The sequence below is a fragment of the Caenorhabditis briggsae genome (genome assembly GCF_000004555.2).
Source record: "Caenorhabditis briggsae complete genome, chrV, whole genome shotgun sequence".
Lineage (NCBI taxonomy): Eukaryota > Metazoa > Nematoda > Chromadorea > Rhabditida > Rhabditidae > Caenorhabditis > Caenorhabditis briggsae.
In genome coordinates, this window is record NC_013488.2 from 3490509 (window position 1) to 3503029 (window position 12521).

The following is a 12521-nucleotide window of genomic DNA, read 5'->3' on the forward strand; positions in this document are numbered from 1 at the left end:
TGAAAATCCTCGTCCCTCGGCGGCACCTTTTTTTGAATTGTTTTCCTTTTCAACGGCGTTTTTTGGGGATTTCTGATTTCTTTCGAATTTTTTTGCGATAATATTAGGAAAATAGATAACTTTTAACACATTTTAATGCAATAAAAAATTTGACCGCAGTCCCCCTTAAAAATCTTGTTCTGATCAAAATCGTCATCCTGAATATAAGTCAGTCATTCTCAAGGTTCCGTATACTGATCACTTACAGATTAGTTAATAATAAGCCTATTGCTTTTCCCTCCAGGTTTCACTGTACTACTTTGTGCTCCTGATACAAATACACTTGATTTTTTGGGATCGATGCAACAAAAACTCCAATCTATATTGAAGTAGACCATCACAGCTCCGTCCAGAGCGTATACCATTGCAAAGGATAAGGAGCAGAAGATGAAACTCCACAATTCTGTATCCATCAGTTTAGAAGTGAAGTTGTAATTGGCAATGTCAATTAGTTGAATGAAATCTTGAAGGACACTTTGAATATACATTTTTTGCCATTTCTTTCTTCTTTTCAGTTTTTGTTCCTCATTGATTCCAACCATCTGAAAGTTTCTTGATCTTGCATAGAAATTGAAACAATTGAGCTCGAACTGGACGGTATAGAAAAGAACATGCAGGTTTTACGGTCTTACTTTATCTTTTAACAGTTTTGCAAAAATGATCAAATTAAACCCATTCGATAGAAATGACAGTATTCCTACAGTTAGAAATGTCAGTCGATCCATAGCATGTCCACATTCTTCTAAACGTTCCGGTAGAAATATCCATAGTTCTGGATCATAAACTAGGTAGCAGTCAGCTGAAAAATCTTAATAAATACGGTTTTAAACTAACTAACACACTCAAAGCTGATAAAAGAAGGGGAATATGTGACAGTAGCAAACAGAAAGTAAGCGCTAAATTTGTAAACGGAAGACGTCCAGGTTGTGAATTTGAAAATGGGAAAAATATAACGAAGAATCGATTAACAGACATACATACTTGAATAAGAGGAGCCAAGAAATATGGGAATCCACTGACAGCTTGGGATATTATGATGTTTTCGATTCTTGGGATATGGGCATAGGTAGCTCCCAGAATTGAAATTGCGGATGTCCAGAAGGCAAATACAGCACTGATTATAAGGTTTGGAATAGTTTTAAACAGACATAGTCTATGGAAACTGCTGAATGGCTTCTTGCTTGAGGTGGAAAATCGAATGAATAGAAATAGGTTGAGAACGAATCCAATGAATCCAATCTGAAACAATCGTCAGTGATTCACTCTGGAACAAAATTAACTTACAACCGGAACCGAATATTTGTAGTTGAACATCGAAGCACAAGAAAATAGGAAGTAGAACAAGGGATTTGTGATTTCTGTAAGATAAAAGAGAAAAATAATGACTAACAGACATGAAACCATGGGAAAAAAAACAAGGAAAGGAAAACAGTTGTATTCTCATTAGATTCCCAGCTTATAGCCTAAATTTTCCGAGTGAGTTCTCTCATGGCAGCTAGCAATTTGATGAGAAACGATTCAAATGGTTCTAATTCAATGGTTTTAAATTGAGCAGGTTCTAATTCCGGGTAGGATCAAAAAACAACAGGGAATGTTGAGTAGACTGGAAAACAACCACCTAATTAGTCAGGATATGAGAGTATGAGAAATTTGGGTTTGAATTTAGAAAAAAAATTGAAAAATAGAATTGATCTACATAGTCACAAACAGTGTGTCCTTTCGACACGACTTCGAGAAAATTTTCGAGGAATTCCTCGAAAAATTTTCGAGACGAATTCTTTTGCAAATGGTGCCCTAACTTTTGCAAGTTTGGTTTTCTAGGCCACCACGTAAAAATGGCCTAGAAATGGCCTGACATTAACCTGGTGTGTTTTATAGGTCATTTTGAAGTGGTGGCCTAGGAAATCAAATTTGCAAAAGTTAGGCCACCATTTCAAAATGGCCTAAAAATGCCCTAACATGACCCTGGCATGATTTCTAAGCCATTTTGAAGTGGTGGCCTAGAAAATCAAATTTGAAAAAGTTAGGCCACCACTTTAAAATGACAAAATAAACGAGAAAACAATGTCAGCAACGACCAAAAACTGAAAAAAAAGTCGCAAACGACACTCCGAAATTCCGCTACGCGCATTGTATAGCACATTTCTCGGAAAATTTCGAAGAATCCATTCCTCGAAAAAATTTTTTCGAGGAATTTTTTTCGAGGAATTTCTCGAAAAATATTTCTCGAAACAATTTTTTGAGGAATTTCTCGAGAAACTTTTTTCGAAAATTTTTTTCAAGAAACTTTTGTCGAAATTTCCTCGAAAATTTCTCGAAAGGGGCATTTCTCGAGGAATTTTTCAGCTCAGCTACGGTGGCGGAATTTGCGCATCATAGCGATATCCACGCACTGTATGAACTCCGATTACTGTTCAGCCTCACCACATATTGTCTCTCCTTTAATACTACGACATCATCCGTACCTTTTTTGAAAAAAAAATATTTAAAAAATCACAAAAACTTCAATTCATAAGAAATAAACTTCATTCAAAAGATAATATACACAACAGATACAAATAAAACCCATAAACTCATGAAACACGCTCCACTGGTGGTAGTACCAACAGTTGTGGTTGAAACAATAGTAGTATTTGTAGTCATACCGGTTGAACCCCTCATACTGGTGGTCGGCGAGCTCGTACTAGTCATGGGCAACAAATCCCCAGCATAAGAAAAATACTGACAGTAAAAAACTCCAGCAACTTGATTGGTACTGTTAATCGTTAGCATTCTAGCTTGTTCAGGAGCCCAGGATCTGTCTTCAATCGAACTGGTTCCGTTAAAGTCAATAGTAGTGTAGGAGGAGTCATAGCTCATGGTGAACCAGAGTTCATTTTCGGGGAAGGCAGATACCTGAAAGTGAGCGATAATCTCATACTTGTGAAGGGCCGGGCCGGGCCGAAACACGAATTTCACCGGCCCGGCCCGGCCCGGCCCGGAGGCCCGGTTGGCCCGGCCCGGTCGGCCCGGTCGGCCCGGAAGTTTACCGCGAACTTCAAAATCTTGAGCGAAAAGTTGAATCATTGTTTCGAAAAAAGGTATTCAGTGTTTTTTTTCTTCGAGTTATTTTTCAATACATTTTAAAAATCAATAAATTCATTTTCAAAAACAAAAACAGCATGATATCATAACAATTTTCAAATATAACAAAAAGAAAACATAACCGCTGCAGAAAAAATTGGCAAATTTTAAATTATTTTTCGGGATACTGTAGTTTTTGTTTTTCGGGCAATTTTTCCGATTTATAATATTCTTCGGTGCTTTTTTCTATTTTTTCGGTGTGAAATCGTTGAGAAAATCGAGAAAAAAAACCAGAAAATTTAAATTATTTTTCAGGCTACTGTAGTTTTCGTTTCGGGACCATCGGACATCAAATTTTTCTTTTTTTTTTTGGCATAAAAATTGATAATTAACAACTTTTTCGCACTTTTTTCTTCAAAAAATCAAAGCTTCTATAAGAAAATTTTCTATAAATTTCGAAACTTAAATTTTAAAAAAATTTTCCAATAAAATTTTAGAAAAAAACGCACTAGAAATTTCTGCCGGGCCGCCGGGCCGGGCCGGGCCCTGAAAATTTTCTCTCGGCCCGGGCCGGGCCGAAATTTCACAAGTATGGATAATCTCAATGAAAATGATGAAAATTCTCACCAAGAATCCAGCAAATCCCGAACGAGTGTAATCTGGTTGGAAAGTCACAATATGTGGATAGAACAAGAGTTCATTGACGATGAGTCCTGTTGTAGTAGCAGCGGTGGTCGAGTAGTTTTGATCGGTGATAAATTTATTCTCAATTTGCATAGTGATTGAGCCATTGGCCATGATGTACCAGTATTCGAAACCGATTTGGAGGGGCTCGATGTGATCGAAGAATCTGGAAAATTTGAGTTTTGGTTGAAAACTTAAATTTTCGTTATTAATCAACATCAAAACTATAAGCTTGAATTATACGCCGGCCATAGTCCATCCAAATCGGCCCGGTCCTTTATAGGATGAGTCCTTGCGTTAAACTTTGAGCCAATATCTCATTTCCTGTGAAAACTATATCAAAAAGCCGTCAACTGACGGAATAATCTCAAATAGCAACAACATTTTGTCAGTTTGTCTTTTTTTATACGTTTTTCAGAGAATGAGATATTTGAGCCCAAAGATCGACCCAAGGAATCATCCTTGTAAGGTTTTGGGCTCAAATTTAACAATGTAGGTGCACTTCTATTACAGGTTTCAATGGAGGTCAAAAGTAGGTACACTTACACATAAGACCTGTATAAGTATCATTCTTCAAATCCATGGGGTTCTTGAAAAACGTATTATTGGTATCCACACTTTGCCAATTGTAAGCGGGAATCCCCCATTTAAAATTAACCACTGCATCTTTTGATTGCTGGATTCCAGTGACGTATGACGTTTTGAATGGCTGATCAATGTACACAAAGGGTTCAAGTTTGGTATTTAAAATCACTGCTGTAGTTTTCCCTGACTTCATTGTAATGTTGTGTTCGGTCTTGATGACGTACACAGAGAAACTTGGATCTGAAATGTGGCCTTTTTTTGTATTTAGGGGTGCCTTTTGTTACCATCCGCTTGAGCTTTAGTAGTGACGTATAAATTTCCACCAAGCCAACTCGAAATAGTATTATTGTTAGTTGTAGACACTGTCATGGTATCAATGATTCTTAAACGTTTTGGGGAGCTGTCAGCGTTAAATCCGTTCAAACTGTCTAGCCTGGAAATTTTAAATCTTAAACATTTATTAAACTTCAAACGCCTACGTTATACTGCTACCTCCAGTAGTGATTTGAATGTTTTTCAGGTACTCATTACTATCCTTCGATGCCAAATACAAATCCGCGCCTGGCTGTAAAGTTTTGGTAATTTTACTAATAGATAAACATGCATCCTTACTTCTACATTCTTCACAAGGGAAGTGCCGAAAGATGAAAATTTGTTCAGAGGCAAAATCAACGGATCTGCGGTAACTGAAATTGCCAAAAAAGGTAATAGCAAAACTGGCATGCGCATTATTGACTCACTGGAAGTCTTGCGACTTTTTTCAGAATGCACGCACTTTTTATAGTTTGCCGGGATGGGTGAGCTGATACGGAATTGATTCTTCGAACGATTTTCAGACACTCAAAGTGACGTGATGATTTTTCACCAAACAAGCGTGCGAGTGTGGGAAATAGAATGTTGTTTGTGTAAATGACTGTACAATCAGGAAATGTTTCATTTTTAAGAAATTCAGGTTTTATCTAATATTTTACTGTTTGTTTTTGGCATTGCGACGGGTTATGAAACTTTTTGAACAGGTGAAAATAGGAATTCGGAATTCGGTAGTCGGAATTTTTAAGTCGAAAGTTTTAAATCGGGAGTCGGAAGTCGGAAGTCGGAAGTCAGAAATCCAAAATCTGATATTTTTTGGTCATGGCCTAAAAAATTTAGGTCATGACCTGAAAAAAACTAGGTCATGACCTGAAAAAAACTAGGTCATGACCTAGAAATGTCTAGGTCATGACCGGAAAAAATCTAGGTCACGACCTGAAAAAAACTAGGTCATGACCTGAAAAAATCTAGGTCATGATATTCGTGACGATTTTATTGGGTTTAGTACTCTCACTGTTTTAAAGAAAAATGTAATGTTTTTTCCAGAAAAATTGTTTTTTTTCGAATATTGTTTACTTCTTGTTAGATAGATTTTCCATCAGTTAAACAAAAGTAATGAAATGAACTATTATATTATTTGAAGCTTTCTCAAGAGGTAAACGACATTATAGCGTTTTTTGCGTTCCTCGTCACCCGGAACAAGTCTTTTTCATTCTACAAAAAAACCGAACTGATATGGAGGTTTGTATCCGTGACGATTTTATCGGTTTTAGTAATTCTACGGTTTTTAATTTATGGGAATTCAAAATGAACCTTCAAAATCCGGCCAAAATCTGACCATTGTCCGTCCCACTGCTGTCAGTGGGCAGCTTCTGACCAAAATCTGACCAAAATCCGCCCAAAAGCCGAACCCCCCTCAACTTCCGTCCAGAAGTTGCAAGCCGACAGCCGAGTGATCCACAAGTTTCTGCTTTTACTGATAAATGATTTCAAACACATACGCGACATCAGCCTTATCTCTCATAATACCAATACTTTCAGTTTTTGTACTTGTGAACTTCTTTGATAATTAACCACAGTACTGGGCTAAATGCTAGTTTTCAATCACTCAAAGCATTTATCCTGGAACTAAATCCGCTTGAGCGTAGTTGTTGAGTTGCTACGCAGACACGCTAAGCATCCAAATTCGACTGCTGAACACCAAATGGAGATGCCTTTTCACTCGAATCCGGCCGAACAGGAAGAGCAGGTTTCTCCTTCAATATAAATGTGAAATCCTTTATGGTTTCCTCTGAAATTATCAATTTTGGATTTTCAGACTGTCCAACGAAAGTCACTCACGCTGCATTGCAATGGCACACATAGGTGGTCCTCAAGCCTTCCTGAGGGCTCCCACAGATATTTACCTCACATCCAATCAAACTTGTTTCCACCCAAACCATCTGAATAGCGTGCCTCATTGAAGAGCTGCCAATATTTTCAACCATCGTAGTGGACCTCCATAAGTTGTCTCGAAACTCCCTCTCCCACGGTTCCGTGGACTTGTCTACCTGAAAAATCTTATTTTTTGAGTTTAAGACTTTCGAGTCTCACTGTTTCAAGAGTACGAGGCGCGTAGATGTTCACTCCGATTCGTGGTATGTCACCATATGGACACCGGTCGGCAAAGTCTTGAGCTGAGGCCTCAAGTGCCGAATCCCATCTCTAAGCAAACAATTTCTTTTCACTAACTATTGAATATTTAAACCTCACCAATTTGCGCATGTCGGCTGCTTTTGGTTTGAGAATCATTTCTGATTGATAGGTTCCTTTGGCAATAGCAGATCTTGAATTATTATAAGCGTTGAGTATTTTTTCTATACCATCTTTAGTGATCCGAGCACTGACAAATCCGAGGACGGCTAAAATACAGAACGCGAGTTTCCTTAAAAAAATGAAATGTAAGTTGAACCGGAGTGTGTACAACCTGATACATAGTTCGAGATTTGTTCACCAAGAGAAAAATAACTATTTATTTTATTTTCTCAGAATTTGATTAATTTCAAAAAGCAAATTAACAGCAATTACTATTATTTCATTTTTTAGGAATCGATTTTCAATTAGTCGATGCACCCGCCATCACTCGACCGACCTCCGTCCAGTGCTCGTCAATCCCCTCCATGATGCTTTCCTCGCATTCTGCTTTGATCAATGTTTTCACGCATTCTTTATCCGTTAAAAACATGTAAGCTTCAATTGAATGAGATCCATACCAGTTTGGTTTCGCGTCGGACATATTGGTGCATTTGTATTTTTTCAGCGTGTCGGTTGAGTACACTAAGCTCTTGAGGCAATTACTCAGCTTCTGTTTTGGTGTGTTGAGATTGTCACACATTTCGCTCACACGAGTCAATCTTTCAGTGACGTGACAGCCAGTAGAGAGACAAGTCTGAAATTATGAAGAGTTTAATCAGGATCTATAATTTACCGTGAACCTGTTATAGAATTGCCCCCACACTTTCAAGTTTGAGCTCAACTATCTCAATTCCTATGCGAAATATCAAAAAAGTGCCAACTGACAAAACACTTATGATACTGTCAATCGATCAGTTGACAACTTTTTTCATAGCTTTGACAGGAACCAAGAAAATTGGACTCAAAGTTGAAAGTTAGGGAAGCCCCTCTATTAGAAGTTTCACGGTACTCTGACAACATCTAGGATAAAATCTTGGCGAAATCCTTCCAAACTCATTGCATTATTTATTTCAGTAAAATCAGCCTATTTGTCGCGCCTCTGGCTAACAGCTGGCTGGTGCGCCTTCAGCGCGAAGCTGGCAAACAGAGAGAGAGAAAGAGACGCGACTTCATTTATTTATTCTAAGAATTATAGGTGTCATATCATTGTTTGAAAATACTATTAAAAATTAATTTTGGCTAGTTCCCCATGTCCATATACCTCATTCCTCACAAGTCCATACACCCCATATAATCCTACTAACCTTTGAATCCTGACACATTTCCGTCAAGTTTTGCATCACTATTCCTTTTATTTGACTCTTCAAAGCATGAGTCTGTTGCTTGGTGAGCTCATCATAAAGCTCTGTGAGCTCCCATGAGCACTGGGAGCTGAGCAATTTGTCTTGTATCGGTTCACAACTTTTTTCATCCGTCTTCCTGGCCATGATGCTTACCAAATGGCTGAACCGTTTCCCGATAAAGTTGATTGAGAGGTCTGAGCAATTTTGAGTGACTTCTAGAAAACAGGATTTGCCAGAAGTGTACGCTTCCCGGCGGACGGATTCATCTTTCTGAAATTATATACCTGGAAATGTTACAAAAAATCCTTACCGAGAAAAACTCAAAATCTTTCATGCACTCAAAGGATTTCCCTTTTCGCTCCGAATGAAATGTTTTTATGCAAGCTTCCGTCTCAAACATTTCCAATTCTTTTCGTTCACATAGATTCTGATAGAAGGTTTTGTTTTTCTGAGCTTGTTCACAATCGATTTCGGCATAGCAATCCTAGAAATTTTTTTCGTTGGTCAATCACGAAAATCTATACTCACCACAAGTTCGAAACAAGTTTTATTCAGTGCTTCTGCAGCTTCAATATCCAGATTTTCCATTGAGCCTATTGTTAGATTGCTCAGTAATTTGGAGCATTTTTCATTTGAACTTTCAGCTGGACAGACTGCTTCCAGCCTAGTTTTTATGGTCAAAAATCCAATCAGAATAAGGAAACGATGCATGGCTGAAGAGAAAAAGAGAGAAAAAATGTGACGAGGAAGTGTGAATTTTATTTTCCTCTCGTGTGGTTTATTGGATGATCTTTATAATCTGTGGACAGAGAGAAACTGGGTTTGTGAACATCTGTCGAATGAGAAACGGGCGTGAAACGGGCCGTGTAAAACGATAAATTAGGTGCAGATGTCTTTTTTCTATTCACTCAATTGTGGAAATTCAAGGACAGCTGTTTCAAATTGTGTGTATTTTATGCTAATAGAGTTGTCAGGGTGGTCAGAGAAATGGAGAAGATGTTGGGTTGCAAAACAATCTCCTCGAGGAATAAAACTCGGACAAAATTTCAAGAGTGCTGCGCAGTTACCCAATGAACTACAGTAAATGTTTCAATATAAGCTTACCCTATACATGTATTTTGAGCACAGTTATCTCAGTTGGTTCTAAAGATATCAAAAATTTGTGAACTGATAAAAATTTATCATAATATCACCAATATTTTGTTAGTTGACAACTTTTTTGATATCATTCACCGAAATTGAGATAATTGAACTTAAAGTGTACGGTTTGGGTGGGCTTCCGGTATATCTTATTTCCTATAGTAGGACGTTACTCCTAACAACAAGTTTGAATTTTGGCTTCAATTTTTTTTTAGTTCCTAGATAAGATTTTTGGAAAAATATCAACTGAATCATTCTAGAAAAACAATCAAATCAATTTGAAAATATAAAAGCTATATAATGGCATCATTCGTGCTTCCGAAATTCTCAAGTCAGATACCCAACAATTACTCTCTAGCCAAAGTTTCCTTTCATGTTTTTTCAAAACATTTTATATTCTCTAGTTTGCTCTCTCTAGTTCTTCATGGATAATTTCCAATGCAGACAGAGCGACTTTCCAAATTACAGTAATAACACAGTAATTTATTTATGCACTATTCTAACTGGGCTAGTAGAATTTACAAATGCTTTCGCTAGCCTTGATATTTATATTTTTGTGAGTAGTGTCGTCATAAACCTCTGCCACTTTTCAATCTTGACTAGAAAATCTATGAGATCGACATCTATAAATTTGGTTATGGCGTCTGTGGCCGTCGCAGACATCCTTTCCCAGATTTACGGAATTTATCGTAACGTTGAAGTCTATTTAGAATCCCAGTGTTATGATTTTTGGTACTATTTGGTGTTCTATGAAAATAAACTCTTCTGGCTACAAACTACAGTAAGAAGGTATTCCACGTTTTTGGGATTCAGCATCTCTCTTATCCGAACTCTAGTGATACGGTACCCCATGAGCTCGAATCTCGAGAAATTGCCTCAACCTAAAACCTCATTGTATTTTATCACTGCAGTGATTTTTATTACCCTACCTTCCACTGTGCTTGGATTTTTTGAATATTCTGAAATGTATAATGGAGAAATGGAATGTGAAAATGAACAAGGAGGAAAGTATAACTCTTATTTTTCTACATACTCAGATTTCTTACTAGAAAACAATCACTTTTGGTATGACATTTATACAATTTCAGATGGAATTGTTTCCAAGGTAAAAAGGTATACATTTTTTGAAAAACAGTTTTTTGTCAGATCATTCCTTGCCTCTTATATCCCTTTTCAACTTTTCTACTAGTTTTGGAACTTCGAAAAGCCACGGAGTCCCGTAAAAGGCTATCATCAGGCCAGAAAAATCTTGATTCGAATCGAACTACGAAACTAATACTGTACCTCACTCTAACATTTTTCGTTGCCGAATTCCCCCTTGGTATAATATTCCTTGTGGATTCTTCTCTCACTTTTCAGGAGGATTTTTACTTCCTCTCGAATGTCCTCTTGTTTTCTTTTTATAATTTTTTCTCCGTATTATTATCTCTAAACACATGTTTCCATATGTTTATTTGTTTGGTAATGTCCACTCAATATCGAGAAGCTGTGAAAGGAATCGTTTTTTGTTTTAAGCCGAAGAAGGTATCAAAAAATAATGTTGAGTTTTGGTAATGAAAATTTTCAGGTCCAGAGTTCCAATATGGCACCAATCAGTTCCCTAGTGCGGTCGTCCACATTTGCTCCGATTTACTGAAAATCATAGTAGTACTGTAAGCGTCTCCTTTGATTATGTTAGAGGTATCGAGATCGAGATTCCTCTCAAAAACGTAGACAAAAAAATGATTTCAGCTGATTCCGGAAGTAAAAAATTACTATCTCACTAACTATTCTAATTGCAATGTGGTTTATAAAATCCTTGCCACGTGGACAGGCCTATCCCAGTCATGTAACTACTCATACCAAGTCCAATTCAAATTTTCACTCTTTATATTATTTTGAAAAAGACACCGAAAACTATGAAAACTTTGAAATGGCCATTAATCATTTTCGGTAGGTCTCTGAATTCGAAACATTGAAAAAAGCCCACTTTTTTCCGTCCCATCTGGTTCGATTTGATGATTTGTACTGTATCGACTCCATATTTGTTTCTCCCAACACTTTCATTTTTGGGTGTTGGAGTTTTAAGTTCCTTAGGGTTATCTAATATGTATTCCTCAAATAGCATTTGGAGTGTTCTCAGCTTGACAGGAATTTAACAGGAAGCAAGAAAAATTTATCTCAAAGCAAAATCCCATTTGTTGTTGTTTTCTGGCAAAGAAGACTTGAAAATCTCAATTCGAAAACACCCAATTACCACGACTGCCATATTTTTCGTTTTTTCTTTTTATCAATTCTAGAAAATTCTGAGCTACTCGGCTATGATCGATTTGAACAACCCGATGGTTCCTCTCGCCATCCTTATTTTTGGCTCAATCTGTTTCATTATAATTTTCGCAGCTATGTACAGCTGCAAAAATCATTACGACGTGTTCAATATTCAGGCATGGTCCTTCTATATGAGAGCTGAAGAATTGGATGAGAAGGCACCAATCCATACGAAAAATGCCTTTCAAAGTAACAAATTAAAAGTTCCAGAGATATTGTCAACTGTGTAATTGATTTTTTTATGTTTGAAATTCTTCATAAAATAATTAATTTCTAAAATAAAAATTTTATTTTTATAAGGCTGATATTCTTTTAAATTAACTCTCCAAAAAGTACTTAAGCTTTGAGATCAATTATCTCTGTTTCTGTAAAAGATGTCAAAACTTTGTAAACTGATAAAATATTGCTGATATTATAACAAACATTCCAACAGTTGACTGATTTTTGATAGCTCTCTTAGGAAACTAGATAACTGAGGTCAAAGTAGAGTAGCTCAGCTGGTAGCGACACCTCCAACTGTGGGCCCACAAGTTCAACGGCTCGTGGGCTTATAAAAACGAAATTTTGAGAAATATATATTTAATTCCATGAAAGGGTTTCCTTGAAAAGCCACATAGTCAGCGATTAACAAGAAAATCCCCTGTTGTTTTCTTTCGCCTACCACACATCATATTTTTGATTTTTTTTTCTAGAAAATTCAAAATACCTATTTCATTTTTCAAATCCAGAAAAATGTTCCACAATGTCGACCCGGTGGTAATTTTTGCCGGTGCAATGTTTGGCCTCATTTGCTCTATTATACTTTTTGCACTTTTCTATAGTTTCAAATACCGCTATGATTCTATGAAACTGCAATCTTATTCAATTTATTTGCGA

At 36.9% G+C, this 12521-nt stretch overlaps 4 protein-coding genes across 4 annotated transcripts in view; 1 reads left to right on the forward strand and 3 right to left on the reverse strand.

The window, feature by feature from the left end:
* The window catches only part of CBG10445, a gene marked incomplete at both ends in the record, with an annotated part of 4530 nt that extends 3087 nt beyond the window's left edge, over positions 1-1443 (reverse strand). The window contains 4 exons of the mRNA XM_045236808.1: positions 299-581; positions 672-838; positions 882-1278; positions 1324-1443. Coding sequence (XP_045094283.1) covers positions 299-581; positions 672-838; positions 882-1278; positions 1324-1443 — 967 coding nt within the window. The remainder of the gene's footprint in view (positions 1-298; positions 582-671; positions 839-881; positions 1279-1323) is intronic.
* A 1125-nt stretch (positions 1444-2568) lies between these two features.
* CBG10444 lies at positions 2569-5100 on the reverse strand (the record flags this gene model as incomplete). Its single annotated transcript, XM_045236809.1, has 6 exons — positions 2569-2934; positions 3730-4010; positions 4333-4611; positions 4656-4804; positions 4851-4936; positions 4999-5100. The coding sequence occupies 6 exons, from the start codon at positions 5098-5100 to the stop codon at positions 2569-2571; spliced, it is 1263 nt and encodes a 420-aa protein (XP_045094282.1).
* A 1299-nt stretch (positions 5101-6399) lies between these two features.
* CBG10443 lies at positions 6400-8909 on the reverse strand (the record flags this gene model as incomplete). The annotated part of the gene is made up of 7 exons (XM_045236810.1): positions 6400-6472; positions 6523-6731; positions 6775-6885; positions 7313-7609; positions 8160-8468; positions 8509-8682; positions 8727-8909. 7 exons carry the CDS (start codon positions 8907-8909, stop codon positions 6400-6402), a joined length of 1356 nt encoding a protein of 451 aa, XP_045094281.1.
* Positions 8910-9807: 898 nt separating this feature from the next.
* Positions 9808-10847, forward strand: CBG10442 (the record flags this gene model as incomplete). The annotated part of the gene is given in 3 exon segments (XM_002635739.1): positions 9808-10383; positions 10388-10403; positions 10474-10847. Coding segments are annotated over 3 exon segments (966 nt in total), but the record flags the coding sequence as incomplete, so codon positions are not given.
* Between the last annotated feature and the right edge of the window lie 1674 nt (positions 10848-12521).